Source organism: Eriocheir sinensis, chromosome 17 (genome assembly GCF_024679095.1).
Source record: "Eriocheir sinensis breed Jianghai 21 chromosome 17, ASM2467909v1, whole genome shotgun sequence".
Classification (NCBI taxonomy): domain Eukaryota; kingdom Metazoa; phylum Arthropoda; class Malacostraca; order Decapoda; family Varunidae; genus Eriocheir; species Eriocheir sinensis.
In genome coordinates this window covers 7,006,193-7,024,396 of record NC_066525.1, presented here as the reverse complement: position 1 = coordinate 7,024,396, position 18,204 = coordinate 7,006,193, and the positions used below count along the sequence as shown (strand labels likewise).

General features: G+C 39.2%; 1 protein-coding gene across 1 annotated transcript; it reads left to right on the top strand.

Annotated features, from left to right (window-relative positions):
* The first annotated feature begins 1,276 nt into the window (after window positions 1-1,276).
* LOC126999878 (inhibitor of growth protein 5-like) lies at window positions 1,277-8,995 on the top strand. Its single transcript, XM_050862996.1, has 6 exons — window positions 1,277-1,397; window positions 4,045-4,139; window positions 4,609-4,752; window positions 5,693-5,804; window positions 7,584-7,843; window positions 8,349-8,995. The coding sequence occupies exons 1-6, from the start codon at window positions 1,361-1,363 to the stop codon at window positions 8,448-8,450; spliced, it is 750 nt and encodes a 249-aa protein (XP_050718953.1). The 5' UTR covers window positions 1,277-1,360; the 3' UTR covers window positions 8,451-8,995.
* The last annotated feature ends 9,209 nt before the right edge of the window (window positions 8,996-18,204 follow it).

The window sequence follows — 18,204 nt, the reverse complement described above, 5'->3', positions numbered from 1 at the left end:
GTGAATGAAAGTGAGTATAGACAGGAATGAGTGAATATGACAGGGATGAAGGTGTGAAGGTGACAGGAATGGAAGTGGGAATGTGGTAGGAGTGAAGATGTGGATGTGGCAGGAATGAAGGCGTGAATATGACAGGATAATGAGGATGTTGTTGACTTCGTGAATAAAAGTGGAGAACAGGCAGGAATGAATGAGTGAATATGACAGTTGTGTTAAGGTGTGAGTGTGACGAGTGGAAGCGGGAATGTGATAGGAGTGAAGGTGTGGATGTGGCAAGAATGAAGGCGTGGATTTGACAGGAAGTTGTGGGACGCTGGTGAGGCTTCTGGCAGGACTTGGGGAGGGTGTGAATATTATCTCTCATTCCCTTCTAATAACTTCATGCGTTTGTTTTGAAGCCCTACGCGAGATAATAAAATGGGCTGCTCGTTAAAGTAATCCCATGTGTCGGATCTACAGGAGGGAAGGAGCATTGCATTAGAGAAAAACATGTTATTCTGTTGTCTTTGTTAGGAAAGGACGCCACGGGCTTGTCTGTGGTTGCCATGGTGACGGGACGCGGCTCTTCGGATGCCATTTTCCTCTAATTAATTCATATTTACAAGAACTCCATTGAATTATAAAAGCGTAGTGAGTTTATTTTGCCACATAGAACATTATAAAGTTGTTTAACATTACCATTTTATCCCTACTTACACAAATAAGCTACACAGTGGTATGCAAGACAAATATATAATGGAATTTAAGAATTAGACCAATACAGTGAGGAAAAAGACACAGAACAATAGAATAAACTCATCACAGAGCTGCTGAAAGAAAACCAAAGACAAAACGTGATTTGAAAGAAAAAATAATTCAAATGGTGAAGCCGAAAGGAAGAGGATGCCGAATACGTTCATATCAATATTTCAGGAAGTAAGGAAAGGACTTCATCATAGTATTAAGGGAAAGTCTACATTAGAGTCTCAGGATAAGATGAAGTTAGGAAGACTAATGATATAAGTAGAAAATCTGGGTAAATGTCGATATGAATGAACTGATTTATGCAATGGCAGCCTGTTGTATCTATTCTATTTCCTTCATCCTTTTCCCTCCTTTTTCCTCAAATTTTTGCATTGGGAGTTTACATTGATTGATTGATTGATTGATAAGTTTATTGTTACATAAGTATCTCTCTCTCTCTCTCTCTCTCTCTCTCTCTCTCTCTCTCTCTCTCTCTCTCTCTCAACACGTCTTGGCATATTTTTTTTCTACACTCCTTTCCTCCTTTCTCCCACACTCGATGTAGATTTAAGATGCAGAAAATTGTAGATCCTAAAAAAAAGACCGAAATCAAAACATCACCGAAAACGTTGTCAAGATGGCGACGGGGCTGCACCTGGAACAGTATTTAGAGAGTAAGGCCGCGCATGCACTTACATTACCATTCTCAGGACCCTTAAGCCTCACTACTAGTTATTTAAGCCTTGATCTATCCTTACCACACACTGCCAAGCCTATCCGGGGTCCCACAATGGCGTAATAGACCTGTATATTTATTTTTATTTTTACTATTTTTCATATTTTAGCGTTCCCAGGACCTTTTTTCATATTTTAGTATTCCTAGGACCCTTAAGCCTCATTACTGGCCATTTATGTCGTTATTTGCCCCTATCACACACTGCCAAGGCAATCCAGAGTCCCACAACGGCGTAAGAGACATGCAGATTTTATTTATTTTTTACTTTTTTTCATATTTTAGTTTTCCCAGGACTCTCAAGCCTCATTACTGGTCATTTATGTCTTTATTTATCCATATCACACATTGCCAAGCTTATCCAGAGTCCCACAACGGTGTAAGAGACCTGCAGATTTTTTTTACTTATACTTTTTTTCATATTTTATTATTCCCAGGATCCTTAAGCCTCATTACTGGTCATTTATGTCTTTATTTAACCTTATCACACATTGCCAGGCTTATCCAGAGTCCCACAATGTCGTAACAGACAGGCGGATTTTTTTTCTTGTAATGAGGTCAACGTATTTTTAAAGGGAAATGTTACTAATGCACTTGTTTCTTGCTATGCTGGGTTTTCATATGGCTTGAGGAGTTTATTTCTGCTTGGGTTATCACAATGGATTAAGTCGACAGTCACCTGCAATTAGGGAAAGCAGGTTGTCTTCACCCGGTATCGAACCCTGGCCGGTAGAGTCTTTGGCCCACCCCGAGGCAGCCTGTCACATTTTTTTTCTTCAGTTATCTTAGTCCTTTTCTCTCCTCCTCCTCCTCCTTTTCCTTCTTTTTTTTCCTCTTGCCTAACCTAAGGCAGCCTGTCGCATTTTTTTCTCTTCAGTTTCCTTCATCCTTTTCCCCCCTCCTCCTTTTCCTTCTTCTTTTTCCTCTTGGCTAACCTAAAGCAGCCAGTTCCCAGTTTCCTTCATCCTTTTCCCTCCTCCTCCTCCTTTTCCTTCTTTTCCTCCTAAGGCACAGCCAGTCGCCTTTTTTTTTTCATTTCCTTCATCCTTTTCCCTCCTCTTCCTTTTCCTTCTTTTTCCTCTTGGTCCATCCTAAGCCTGTCACTTTTTTTTCCAGTTTCCTTAATTTATTTCCCTCCTTCTTTGGTCATCCTGAAGCACTCTTGTCATTGTTAGAATCTACATAATAACCTCAGTTAATACGTATATGAATTAACTAGGCAGTCCCCTACATAGTCATTACTTTGAGGTTTTGGCAAGTTAGAAATAATTTGAGTTTCCATGTAATTGTTGGGTTAGTGTATAGTGCTGTGTCCTATCATCTGTGCAATCCAAGTGTCTATGTACTCAGTACTGCATGGAGAAAATCAAACACTTCTGTCATTAATTTAGGTTGATGGGGTTCTATCCATTAGGTTAGAGTGGGGTTCTGTTCGTTAATAAATAGTTTCCGTGTAATTGTTGGGTTAGTGTGTAATGCCATGCCCTGTCGTCTTCGGAATCTAAGTGTCAATCTACTGAGCACTGCACGGCAAAAATTAAATACTTCTATTGTTTGTTTATGGTGATGGGTTACTGTGCGTTAGGTTAAGGTGAGGTTCTTTTGTTAATTAATAGTACCGTATATAGCATTCTTGAGCAATCTGTCATGTTTCTGGATTTACTATGATGCATTTTCATGGAATGTAGTTTTGTTCACCAGAAAACAGTGATAAAAACTCAAACAAATTTATTGCAGGTATTACTCTGTCATATCTGCTTGAATGAATAACAAACTGTATATATCATAAATCATTCAGTCATCACAGCCCCTGGATCTGAATGGATTGTAAACTAACAGAACCCCATCTAAACCTATCTTATAGTAACCTAATACCGCCAAAATAGTAACCTATTGCTGCAAAGTAATAACTTGTCAGCGCTGATGATAGCAACCTATTGTCACCAAGGATAGTCACCTCTTGTTAAGATAATCAGTTCTCACCAAATTTGCCCTTTTGCTTTTATAGCCTTTTCGCTGTGATGACTATCTCAGTGTGAAAAGGCATCTTATTTCATCCAAAAATTGATTCTGTGATTTGTCTCTGAATTAGACTGCTCAGGTGGGCTTTCTATAAATAGTTCTGAACTAGGCCGATAGTCTCAACTTGTTAAGATCTCAATAGTGGCTCATTCGTGACTGAAACTACAGCAGAGCAAATGCAAAGCAAAGATGGAAAAAGATGACAAGTTCATATGTTATGGTCTGCCTCATATTAGCTGGGCTGGGTACAACAAAGACCCCATACCAACAAAACACTATTAATAGCCTTTTACATTAATATGTCTAAGATTGATGGGTGGCATTCACACCTCATTTCATTTATCCTACCAGAGAGGTCAGTCTTGGTAGTAAATCATGCTTAGGTCTCTTGAGTGTTGAGTATTAGCTGAGAGGTGTGATTGGCCCTGTAGTCTATTTTACTAGGCATTTTTGCCGAAGAATTTTATGTAATTACATATCAATAAGTTTGGTGATGTGAATGAAAAAATACCATTCACCTGTTCTCTTTATTCTCATTCTGAATCATATTTCCTTGAAATTTTCAGGTTTAGAGAACCTTCCCACAGAACTACAGAGGAATTTTCACCTGATGCGTGACTTGGACCAGCGGTCACAAGATGTCATGCGTAACATTGATCAGGTGAGAAATATTGAATCAGTAGCCACCCTCTGTGACATAGGTATTTTCTGCAACATGCTAAGTCAAGATGGAAAGCAACTTTAATTGCCTATTTTAATAAATTATTCAATAAACTTAGCAGTATCATATCAAGGATAATTATAAGTATTATCAAGCTTATGTATTCATCTATCTATATTTTATGTATTTATTATTCCATATTTACTTTTTCCATAGACATACTTTTCTCTGAATTATGATACCACAGCCTAAGCATTCCAGAACATTAAAATTTTTCTACAAATATGTATAGTTCAAAATGGTTATCTTAAAACTTACCACAATGCAACTGCATTCCAGATACTGTATTATATTGTATATGACGTTCATATTGTATTAATGAAGGTTCTCATCAGAAATTCATATCCAACAAAAAATAATGTTTCCCAGATTGAAGAGCTGCAGTGTGCTAATATAATTGATATTCCAGATTTCAGATGATTACCTGACGACAGTTAAGAGCCTAAGTCCAGAGAAGAGGTCTGAACAGATGAGCAAGATCCAGAAGATGTTCAACAGAGCCAAGGAGTACAGCGATGACAAAGTGCAGCTTGCTATTCAGACATATGAATTGGTGGGCCCCTGTAGCCTTTTCATGTCATCCCTCAGTTACTTAAGCACTTTCATATTGACCTCACTGCCCTCTGTCCATTGATGTTTTGTAGTTTGGTTGTGTCAGTATGTTAAAATGTTTCAGATCAGTTATCATAGCATTGTTTTACCTTCTTACAACTTGTACTCTTAAAAAAAAAAAAAAAGGAGTATCCAAGTCACTCAAGTTGGCCTGTGCTTTGGGGGGATATTTTTAAACTATTTATTATGTTCCTAGTGGCCTTTTTTTAAGTGAGCTTATAAGAAGCAGAGTAATATTCAGACTTGTTTGAGAAAAAGCATACCTCATATATAATAAAGTATTGTAAATTTCTAACGTGGGCCCATACTTATAAAGACATGAGCCGTTTGACTTATGTCTCATCTCAGAGGCGAGTGTGCACCATAGCTGGGGCTCCAGCCGCCACAGGTAGTGGGGAACGTAAAGTTGCTAACAACGGTGAGATCAGTTAGCTCATATGAAAATTAATGGGTAAGAATACCTCAAAATAGTGAAAGTATTAAATAGAAGTACATCATATCCATTATAAGGTTTCGTAAGGCTATAGTAAGCATTTGAATGTAAAACGATTTTGATGAGGCATGCTGGCTGTCTGGCAACACCCAGCAATGTTTACATTTAAAGGTCGATACCTCAGTCGAAGACCCAGGATTTATGCCTCCCGGGACCAACTTAAGCTACTCGCACTACGTCTCAGATTCCAGAGGGCCGGTTTGGGCTCTTAAGACGAGCCTGAGATGAGATGTTAGCTTTATAAGTATGGGCCCTTTTCTATGTTGTGAAAGTAGCAATAAAAGGTCATGTGAACTAGATCTTGAAAATAATCCTGCACAAAAGGTGTCTGTAGCTTCCCTGTTTACTTGTTTTTTCTACTAAACTCATAATTTGAACTTTATTGCAGGTGGATAAGCATATCCGCAGGTTAGACTCTGATCTGGCTAAGTTTGAGGCAGAAATCAAGGAGAAAGCACTCAACAACAACAAAAAGGAAGAAGAAACCAACAGTAAAAAACGTAAGTGTACATTACAGCTCACTTTTTTGTGGATATGAAACTACAGTTATTATGCTTCAATACATCATGTTCTTATGTTTCAATACAGCATTAGTCATAGAAGTATGCCACACATTGTTTCAGCAGACATTAATATCAGTACTTCACCCATTTCTATTAGTTTGCGTGAATGTATTATGCCAGCCGTCAGCTCTTAGTGACAGTGTTTGCTCCAACTCATAGCCAACACACTGTCACTCCTTTTGTAACATAACTTGTGAGTGAGTGCATGTCCTATTGGTTAGCACCTTCACCCCTCTTTGATTGCAAGTTGTTCTGGCTTTAACATCTGTACCACAGTCACAATGGGTAAACTACACAATTGGGCACCTAATAAGGGAAATTGCCGAGGAGGTTGGTGTGATTACAAACTATCTTTTAGAAGCTGGGTGAGGTGTTTCAATGATGGTAGCAGTGTGAATGTGCCCACACCAAAACCACATCTTGCTGAGTAAGAACACTTCACCCAGGCCTCTGATGGTTTCCAAGAAAGAGTTTTTCTTACTCCTTGAGAATACTCAGGGTTCTGGGGGAAGTGATCTTGGACTCACCAGGACATGGTTTTAGTTTACGTATGTGTACACCACAGCCATCTGCTAGCTTCTCAGAATGTTAAAAATCACCAACTTAATTGATGATTTCTTTTATTTAGTGCCCAACCTTGGCAATCCAATAATAGGTGCTACAGTTCTGGTTTGAAAGACTTAGTTTTGTTTGTAATAATTGCAGTAAAGTTTCCTTGGTTTATCCTTAACTCAAAATCTCAACTGCAAACTTCATATCTCCTCTCTCGCTAAATCAGCTTCCTCGAGGTTGGGCGTTCTGTATCGTCTCCGCCAGTTCTTCTCCCCCGCGCAGTTGCTATCCATATACAGGGGCCTTGTCCGCCCTCGTATGGAGTATGCATCTCACGTATGGGGAGGCTCCACTCACACAGCTCTTCTGGACAGAGTGGAGTCTAAGGTTCTTCGTCTCATCAGCTCTCCTCCTCCTACTGATAGTCTTCTACCTCTTAAATTCTGCCGCAATGTTGCCTCTCTTTCTATCTTCTATCGATATTTCCATGCTGACTGCTCTTCTGAACTTGCTAACTGCATGCCTCCCCTCCTCCCGCGGCCCCGCTGCACACGACTTTCTACTCATGCTCATCCCTATACTGTCCAAACCCCTTATGCAAGAGTTAACCAGCATCTTCACTCTTTCATCCCTCACGCTGGTAAACTCTGGAACAATCTTCCTTCATCTGTATTTCCTCCTGCCTACGACTTGAACTCTTTCAAAAGGAGGGTATCAGGACACCTCTCCTCCCGATATTGACCTCTCTTTCGGCCACCTCTTTTGATTCTTTTTTGGGAGCAGCGAGTAGCAGGCTTTTTTTTATTATTGTTTTCTTTTTTTGTGTGCCCTTGAGCTGTCTCCTCTGTTGTAAAAAAAAAAAAAAAGAAGCCAAAGCCAAAGCTAATTATGACTGAAGAAAGGAGACGCTAACCAAAATGACACATCACAAGCCACAAAAGCACTAAGTATGGGAAGGATGCAGAGGTCATCACATCACCCTAACAGCTGTTGGGTGGCATAGTGTATTGTGCAAACTGCAAATAATCGAGGCCCTTTTTTTTTTTTTTTTTTTTTTTTTTTTTTTTTTTGTCACTGTAGGCTGAGTTGGATTCCGGGGCATACTTTTATTGTGTACATTATATTTGTATCTGCCTACTGATATCTTTCGTTATCACTTCAAAGGGAGAAAGAAAAAAGAAGAAAAGGGGAAAAATAAGAGAAAAGGAACGCAGTCTGATGACGGAGAAGCAGTACCCAGAACTGGCCGCAAGAAGCAGAAGAAGAAACCAGAGACAGAGTCAGCCATTGTGTCTGTCATACCAGGCCTCTCCATTGCCCACCCCTCAGACGTGCTGGACATGCCTGTTGACCCTAATGAACCCACCTACTGTCTGTGTCACCAGGTGTCATATGGAGAGATGATTGCCTGTGATAAGATGGATGTAAGTTGCTTTTTTTATTTTTTTATTTGACCTTAAAGCTTTTGAAATACACTAAATTTACACCTTAGTTTGAAAAAAAAAAAAAATCATTTACCCATTGGACCATCCAACAGCTGCCTTTTTGCATGATCTTACTCCCATGAACATTCAGTCTGAAATTTTATAAGTTTGAATGATGTTGTTGATATTGTGAGAGGCAATGAGAAACTTTTCGAAGTGACTTACAGAATAAAAAAAGAATATTGGGAAGGATTAAAAAGTAAAGTTGCCCCCCTCCCCAATTGATAAAGTGCTCTTCAAAGTTTCATATTTCATTTTTAGTGTACATCATATTTTATATCCATCCAGACAGTGGACCCTAAATTATTATAGGCTTTTTTGTCTCGTGTCCCCTAAGTCAACTTCTATTTCTTTCATATTCAATATTTAACATTTTACCTTGAGCTAGGCTCCTGTATCATAATTCAGCGCTTGAATATGATTTTTCCATTCTTTTCTTTTACAGTGTCCCATCGAATGGTTTCACTTTGCATGTGTTGGCCTTACCACGAAGCCAAAAGGAAAATGGTATTGTCCAAAGTGCTCCACTGAAAGAAAAAAGAAGTAGGTTGCCCTATCATAGTATTTTTATCCATAGAAATATTTTTGTGGTTACATTAGTATTTGTTTTATGAAAATGTTTCTGAGAGGAATGAATATCAGGTAAGCCAAAGATAAAAGATCTCCTGGTTTATGAAGCACACAGAAGTAATGACATCCATGGCTCTTCAGCGTGGTGAAATTTAGTTTTTTACAGTATAGACACGTCCTTGAAGGGATCATTGGAAAGCAAGAACGATGTATATTGTTGTTGTTTAGGAGGAGAGTCCAGTGTTTTCTCTGGAAATATTCATTTTTAAATAAGAAGAATCCTCATATGACAGGTTGAAAGATTTATAAAAGTGGATATAATCAACTTAAAACTTAAGGTATTTACTGAAATTATGATTACTTAAGTATTTGAAAATGTATTGTAAATCAAAAGAATTTTCTTATCACATTCATTGTGTGATCAAAACTTGTAAGCTTACATTAAATGCATTTTCTAAGTTGTCATTCCACTGTTTAAGTAATAGATAAAATATTTTCTATAATTACAATTTTATTTATTAATATGCTCTTTATTATCCTGTTAATGTAATTTATCTAATTTAAAAAAAATTGATTAGCAGGTTTAAATTTTAATTTTTGCATTGTGAATTCTGTTCCTGAGATTTATATGTTTTCAGAAAGTTTCCAAATACTATCAGTACCATTTATGGTTAACAGCAGTGGTGAGTAGTTGTTGCTGCCACCTCACAAGACTTGTTTGCTTCAGACTCCTAGGTCAGCATATCATATTTATTAGTCCACAATCCATGATCATTGATGGTTTCATAAGTAATGATTATTCTCACGTCTAAGGTGTAGTAGTGTCTGCTCATTATTTATATGCCATTTCATTTTGCTTAGCTAGTAGTTAAGACTTAAGATCCTTATAGCTTCTGCCAAACCATGGTTTGCTGAGTTAAAACACCACATGCAGTCTGGGGACGGGATTGGTTGAGTGAGTAAGTTTGGGGCAGTTTTTCCAAGGGTGGGCATCCAGTTTTGACCAAGCAGGTCAGTGCAGGGCCATGACTGGTTAGTGTAAATGTGACTCACTTCACATCCCTGGCCCATGAGGCTGATGCTGCCGTTGTGTGCTGCAAGTTTCCCAAGATGGCGGTGAAGTTGTTAGTCATGGTGAAGCAGCTGCCAGAAACATTCGACAAACTGTAATTTTCCTTTTTTATTGAAGTTTTCTTGGGTCGAGAAGGTTATAAGGAACCTATCCCCCCTATATCTATATAATTCTGGGGAAAATATAGGTTTGCAATTCATCCACTTTCTCTGGAACACAAACCTGTTGTGGGGGAGCTGTTGGGGTGGAGGTGCCAGGTTGCCGCCCACTGGGCAGGTCAAAGAAGGCGTTGAGGCAGTGTGTTGAAGAGAAAGAGGGTTTGGCAGCATTGGGTATTGGAGAGGCTGAGGCAGTGTGCAGAAATAGTCAGTTAACTGTCCAACCTCATAAGAAATTATGTGAAATCCTGATGATAAACAGATGATGGTGGCACCAGACATGCTCCTGCCCCCAAGCATCCACCCACCCAGTTTCACATGATTTTATCACGAGCACCACTTCTGACGTGGCTCCACTTAAGATCCTTACTACTACCACCACCACTGGCAAGGTGTAAAATAGAATTATCTTTTTATTTATATTTTTATTGAATTTTTCTTGGGTCAAGGAGGTGGTCAAAAACCTACTCCCACCATTTTTACACATTTTTATGGAAAAAATGACAGTTTGAACACAATCCTGTCAAATGTGTGTTTTCTGTATGTGCAGAATTTATTTCATAAATACAGTTTTATTAATAGAATTTTATTTTACATATATACATGTCAATGAATATTATCATTAGTACACTGCACATAACTGATTCAGAGGTGAAAAGTTTGGTTATTTAACTCTAATTTTCAAATGGCCGTAAAAAAGTTTCAGTGAAAGTACAGCTCTCTTCCACCCGTGCTTCTCCCTCACAATGGCATCAGATCAGTTACCATTGGTAATATTTGGGGGAGAGAGTTTGTATCAACACAGATGAAAGCAACTCTTGCATCTTTCTTTCAGTCAGCAATGGCTGAGTCTAGTATGTGATGCATCAACAAAGGCCACCTCCTTAGGATATGTTCTTTGAAGAGATAGGTAGAATCTTTATTGTCCTCCATGCATCCCCAGAGCATCTCCACCATTACCTCCAGCCAGAAATCTTGCATGTAAAACCTTGTATGAGCCTTTTTATTAGGGTGATGCAAAGTAAAACAAGTGAAAAAAAAAAATAGGGTATGGATAGGTAAATCGAGTGGAAAGAGGAACTCAAGGGAGAATCAAGAGGGTGGTTAAGGAAATGGTCAGCCTCCAATGTAGGGCACACAAGATTTTGTTGCCAACTGGACAGAATGAAACAGTGATGAAATCTTTGGCCATCATCAGTACCAGACTCCCTTCCACAACCATCCCATGCTTCCCCTGTCTCACTTAAAACTAAGTAATACTACAACAAAAATGGCTTATTGGTCAACAAGACTGAATTTCTGCCTCGGTGATGTTAAGGTGGAGGAGGTGGCGGTCAAAACTTTTTAAATGAATAAATCTTGAACTGGACCATTGAGAGAGAGAGAGAGAGAGAGAGAGAGAGAGAGAGAGAGAGAGAGAGAGAGAGAGAGATGGGGGGGAGGGATGTAAAGGCTTCAAGAGAGCCAAATGTGGACAGAGAGGAATATATTAAATTGAATCCATACTCTCCACCACGCTCACTTCACCTACGGCGTGTCTTATGAGGTAAATGACGTGGAGCCGACCTTATTGCTGCACCCCAAAGGGGTGTAATTATTGTTCCTCGGGAATCTGACCACAGACAAGCTGTTAATTGTGTCATCCTGTTACTGCACAATTCATCCGTTGCCTTCGGACTCACATGCAAGATAAAAGGTGAGGGAATGCACTCAAGCTGTGCGTGGCCTCGGCGCTTATCTCTTGCCCATTAACCCTTAGGCCAGCGGTGGGTGAGAACACATTCTCCCGCGACACAGGGCCAGTGCAACATCCGAATTACCACAGTTCACCCAACCCAGGTAACCGCTTATCAAACCATTCGAAACGGAGGATGAATATTTGGGTTGCGTGCGCTCCGGCTGCACAGGTTCAGTTTTGAACTAGCTAGACACCACAAAGACGTACTTGTTTCCTAAACACACCAGTTCAATCTGAGCTCTGCGAATCATTTAATAACAAAAGTGGCCGTACAAGTAACTAGATTGTACATGACATGACTGAATGCAACGAAAGCCAACGAGGTAGCAAAGCTGCCAGCATAATAAATAACATTGAAATTTTAATGCCGAACTGCCGTCTGGGTAAAAAACACAGCCCACTGGACCGTGACAAAGCCCTTTGTGTACGTCATCGTCGAGTCGGGTTTGGTTACATTGCTGCTCGCTGGTGGAGACCCGCGGCCGCGGGTTAATTAGCACTGCAAAAGCGTCATAGTCTCAGTGAGGGCTGGACTGCACAGGCCAGATGACAAGACTAGTGTGCTCATCACTGTTTATAGATGCGTCCACACGCGCTTATATATATATGAGCTCCATGTCCACACTAAATGCTAAGTCAGACTCTCATTTGGAAGACAGCAATGTGAAAATTGATTCCAATTGGAGGGTACTTAACGTTTTTGTATTAAATTAAATTACACTTGATAAAATAATTATATAATGCTCGGTATCGCATAAGTAGCCTTGATGCGCCTGACAACGATACGGTCTCATTATCCTTTCTAATTTTGTTCATCAATAATCCAGCATTTACTTGATTCGTTTTATTGGCAATACTTTTAAGCGTTTCAATTCAAACACCATAATCGTATTTGTGCACATGTGTGTTAATTAGCACTGTAAAAGCGTCATAGTCTCAGTGAAGGGCTGAAGCTGGACTGCACAGGCCAGATGACAAAACTAGTGTGCTCATCACTTTATAGATGCGTCTACACGCGCTTATATATATGAGCTCCATGTCCACACGAAATTTAAAGTCTCTCTCTCTCTCTCTCTCTCTCTCTCTCTCTCTCTCTCTCTCTCTCTCTCTCTCTCTCTCTCTCTCTCTCTCTCTCTCTCTCTCTCTCTCTCTCTCACACACACACACACACACACACACACACACACACACACATACGCACACACACACCATAAAGACATGCTATCAAGGTATCAGATGTTTGTTTATAAATAAGTAGCTATAGGGCTTTTACTTATCAGGCCAGCCAGCACTACGTGGTGTGGTTCATATGAAGAAATCTTGGCTTTTTATCCCTCTCTCTAAGCAGGCCGTAATTTTGGGAGGACTAGAGGGTCTATAGCCCCGAAAAGGCTCTCTACCTGCCTCAAAATGCCCCTAAAAGTGCTCCTTTTTTTTTCTTCTTTAATATTCCCCTCCTGCCCATGCTCGTTTTGCTCGCCACCCTCCTCCCCCACCTCATGAACCTATGATGCCCTCTAGTCCCACACACAAAAAAATCCAAAATTACGAGGCTGGTAAGGGTGTATTTATTGATTAGCATGTTGGTTTAGAATGAGGATAGTGGGAAGAGCTAGAACCAACTGTAACCAACTGATTTGACATTGCCACAAGGCTATTATCCATTTAATATCCATTGTGTATGAAAAACTAACGTTCGGCCTATAGCGCCGGTAGGCTTTCTTAATGGGGTCTGCTTGCTTGGTTCACGCTGCCCCCCCGAGCTCACCTTTATAGAGTCTGAGTTGATAGGTGGTAATCAGGATAATATGAGAGTAGTTAAGCCACTCAGCGATGATTGAAAATTATTAGCTTAATTTGTTGCGGCGGATGGGGTTTCAACGTTCCCTCACGGTGACTATATACTCAGCTTAAAACTAATACCCTAAACATTATTAGTTGTTACTCGTGCATTTGACTAATACTATCGCCTCCAGCAACTTTTGTGAGCTGATTTTCATTGGTCAATGTAGAAAGAAAGCAGTCATCAGTAGTCTTTCTTGTATATTATGGAGCACAATATGATGCTTGCTTTCGAATACAATGAAAAGAAATAAGAACATAAGAACACAAGAACGTAGGAGTCTGCAAGAGGCCGGTAGGCCTGTATAAGGCAGCTCTTTTGAACCTAAGCTCCCGTGTATCTAACCCCACCTAATATCGCTGTCCATGAATTTATCTAATCTATTTTTGAATGTGACAATTGTATTGGCACTCACCACATGACTGCTAAGCCTATTCCACTCATCCACCACCCCGTTAGTAAACCAATTTTTGCCTATGTCCCTGTTGAATCTGAATTTATCCAGTTTAAACCCATTACTTCGTGTCCTACCCGGTTCTCTTACCAACAAAACCTTATGAATATCTCCCTTATTAAAGCCCTTCATCCATTTATAAACCTCGATCATGTCTCCACGCACCCTTCGCCTTTCTAGAGAATGCAAGTTTAACTGTTTGAGTCTTAAAGTACAATGTTCCTCATACTTTTTTATTATGTACATATTGGCATATCTATTTATTTATGTATTTAGTTATTTACTGTTATTTATTTATTGCTGTTCATTACGGGATTTATTGGTTTGTAATTTTACTTTCTCTTATTTCTTGTTCAGCACCGCGACAGGGTGAGGACGCATCAACGAGCTGACCACACCGTGACGACCAGGGACGACCAAACTAAAGTGATTTGTGGGTAAGTACTATAGTGTGTGTGTGTGTGTGTGTGTGTGTGTGTGTTTACCTAGTTGTAGTTTTACACTCGTGTGGTCCCGTCTCCGTATCTATATTTATCCAACTTTTCCTTAAAGCTTTGCACACTCCTCGCCAATACTACATCCTCACTTATTAGTCTGTTCCAAACCTCTATATTTCTTTGCGGGAAGCTATATTTTTTTATGTCTCTCAAGCATCTTCCCTTCCTCAATTTTTTACTGTGTCCTCTTGTGTTCCTGGTGGAAATTTCTTCTTTTAGTAGTAACTCTTCGTTATCTACTTCTTCCATTTTGCTCAATAATTTGTAGATTTGTATTAGGTCTCCCCTTTCTCTTCTTTGTTCTAGTGTTGGTAACTCCATTTCCTTTAGTCTTTCCTCGTATGTCAATCCCTCCAGCTCTGGAACCATTTTTCTTGCCATCCTTTGTATTCTTTTTAGTTTCTTTATGTGTTTCTTCTTATGGGGAGACCACACCACCTCCGCATATTCCAACTTTGGTCTGATCATAGTGGTAATTAATTTTTTCATCATATCCTTATCCATGTAGTGGAATGCGTGTAGTGGAGTGTGTGTGTGTGTGTGTGTGTGTGTGTGTGTGTGTTTAAATCTAGTGGCGACGATCTACCTCGGTGAACGTGCATGCAGAAGTCAGTTATTCATGTGCAATGTGTGTAATGAGTCACGTTGCACTGCTGATAGTGGATAAGGTCGTACCGTCGTAAGTATTGAAGTATAATATAGAGACAAACAAACCCACCAGACACTCGCATTCATATAAGAACGAACCCAACCATAGTTTTGTAATGTACCTTAATTAACATCATAAGCTAGGCCGTGGATGAATGCTTTGAGTAGATCGATGCCACCGTTCCTCTGCAGCGTGACCATGAAGAAGCTGCCGCGCCTAGAGGTCCCAATTTCGCCCATCTCGCCTGACAACGTCCCAGCAAACACTGAATGTACGGACCAATGTTGGCCAGTATCGGCATTCCGATTTTTACTATATCGGACCGACTACGTAAAATCTGGCAGCCGGTACAGGCCCGATCTAGGTCCGTTATCCGTTTGCACCGCGGTAAGTATCGGCCCAATGATGGTCCAGCGCCGGGGCGAAGCCGGCAGCCATAATCATGCCGTTATACCCGGCGCTGCCGATATCGGACCACTGCCGTGCCAGAATATATTTTGCCTCGTTTTCCAATATCGGGCCAATACCGAATCTTATTTGCTTGCCCGCATTGCCCTATATATATATATATATATATATATATATATATATACATATATATATATATATATATATATATATATATATATATATATATATATATATATATATATATATATATATATATATATATATATATATATATATATATATATATATATATATATATATATATATATATATATATATATATATATATATATATATATATATATATATATATATATATATATATATATATATATATATATATATATATATATATATATATATATACACACACACACACACACACACACACACACACACACACACACACATATACACATATGTTTAAAGAGAAACTGGATGAATATAGATATGGAGACAGGACTTATAAGCTTTGCTCAAACCCTGTACAATACAACTAGGTAAATACACCAAAGATTAAAAGCAACATATTCAAACTTGAGTTTTATTAGAAATACTTACAAAATATAGCAAAATCAATTACAGCCTCTTCACAGCCTATTAACTTTCAATATAAGAAAAAAAGCAATACATATTATGCAGCCTCTGAAAACTTGCTTATACTAATGCATATACTTTGTGGTGAAATAGGTAATACTTTCCTTTACAAAATAAAGACTTGAAACTCTCTGTAATCATGAAATTATAGGAACATTAAAAAAAAATGCATATACTTTGTGGTGAAATAATACTTTTCTTTAAAAAATAAACATTGAAACTCTTTGTAAACATGAAATAATAGGAATGTTTTACTAAAATTAATGCATACATGTATATTGTGGTGAAATAATAATTTCCGTTCAAAAATAAACACTAGACACTCACTGTAAACATTAAATTATAGTAAAATTTTAATAAAAAGCTAATGCATATACTTTGTGCTAAAATAATTTCTTTCTTTCAAAAATAAATACTAGCAACTTTGTAAACATGAAATAATAGCCACATTTTAATACAGACCTGAGATAAGTAAGAATATAAAAGAAAATAAATTACACCTCCCCCCCGCCCCCTTGGAAAAAGCCTTGGACAAAGTACCGCATAGGAGGTTGCTGTGGTCTGAGGGGTGGTTTGCTGAGATGGATGGAAAATATCTTGATTGATAGAAAAATGAGAACAGTGGTAAAAGATTGGGAGTCGTCGTGGAGGAAGGTCGAAAGTGGAGTGCCCCAGTGTTCAGTACTGGCACCAATCATGTTTGCAATCTATGTAAATAATATGACAGAGTGTGAATAGGTACATGAGCCTTTTTTGCAGTTGATGCCAAGTTGTTAAAAAAAAGCTGAGAGTGAGAAAGATTGTGGAGTGATCCAGGAGGATCTGAACAAGATATTGGAGTGGAGTTACAGATGGGAAATAGAGTTTAATCTGTAGAAATGTAAAGTAATGGAGTTTGGAAAGAGTGTGAGGAGAGTAAAAGGAAGTTATGTGTTGAGTAGATCAGAAGAGGTAAAAGATCTGGGTGTTACAGTGACTGGAAATTTTACCCCGAAGAGACATATTAGCAAAATTACAGGGGAAACATATAATTTGTTGAGAAGAATAAGGCTGGCTTTTGCATATATGGTTGAAGAGATGATCAGAAAGATGATTATATCACTGATTAGACCTAGACTGGAGTATGCAGTTGTAGTGTGGTCGCCCTACAAGAAAAAGGCTATAAGGAAGTTGGAGAGTTCATAGAGTGGCACCAAAGATTGTGATAAGTATCAGGGACTTGTCATATGATGAAAGATTGGCAAAGTTGCATCTACCAACATTGGAAAAAGGAGAGAAAGGGGGGACTTGATAATTTGATGGTATGGGTTACATGAGATACTAGATGACATGGAAGGAGACTGAAGATGAGTGATTGTAGAAGAGATGTCAAAAAGTAGTTTCCCATATAAAAAAAATGATGTATTAAACAGTTTGGATAAGGAGATAGTAAATGAAAGAAGTATACAGGGATTCAAGGCTAAGTTAGACACACACACACACACACTCACACACACACACATCTGTCGATGCTACCTAGATGTATTATCTAGGTAGCATCGATAGATGGTCCATTGGACTGGTCCACTGGTCCATTGCAACTGCCTGGTTGCAGCAGTTGAGCCTCACAGTGGAGCCTGGCCAGATGCCCTGCCAATCAGCTTAGGGACTGCTGATACTAAAATTAAAGTTATAAAAACAAAGTTATCAGGTTCTGCTTCAGATTTGGAAGAATCACCGGTACCACCGAAAATACTAGCATATTCCTCATAATCTTTATCTTCCTCTGAATTGTCAACAGTAGGCAGCAGTGGCACCTTCTATACTTTCCGCTTCCTGAGAGGTGTTAGTGTCACTACTAGCAATCAGAGTACTACTAGTGCTAACTATCAAGGTGCTGGGCCTTACATCACCATGGAGATAGGTAAATCATAAGAATAGCGGCTCCTAGCGGGAGTGCGTTTAGGGCACGGTGTGGTGATAATTGCAACATTTCTAGCACGTACGACGGGGTTTTGACAAGCGGACAGGCGTGTTTATGTCACAAGGGGTGTATTTTTCCATACTGGCCTCACGATTTCTTTTAAGTCGATGGGCGATGAGACTGCGAGCTCCAGGGTGAAGAAAGGGAAGAGCCCGCGCGGAAAAATACACACCTTGTGACATAAACACGCCTGTCTGCTTGTCAAAACCCCGTCGTACGTGCTAGAAATGTTGTAATTACCACCACACCGTGCCCTAAAAGCGCATCCGCTAGGAGCCGCTATTCTTAAGATTTACCAGTAGGTACAATT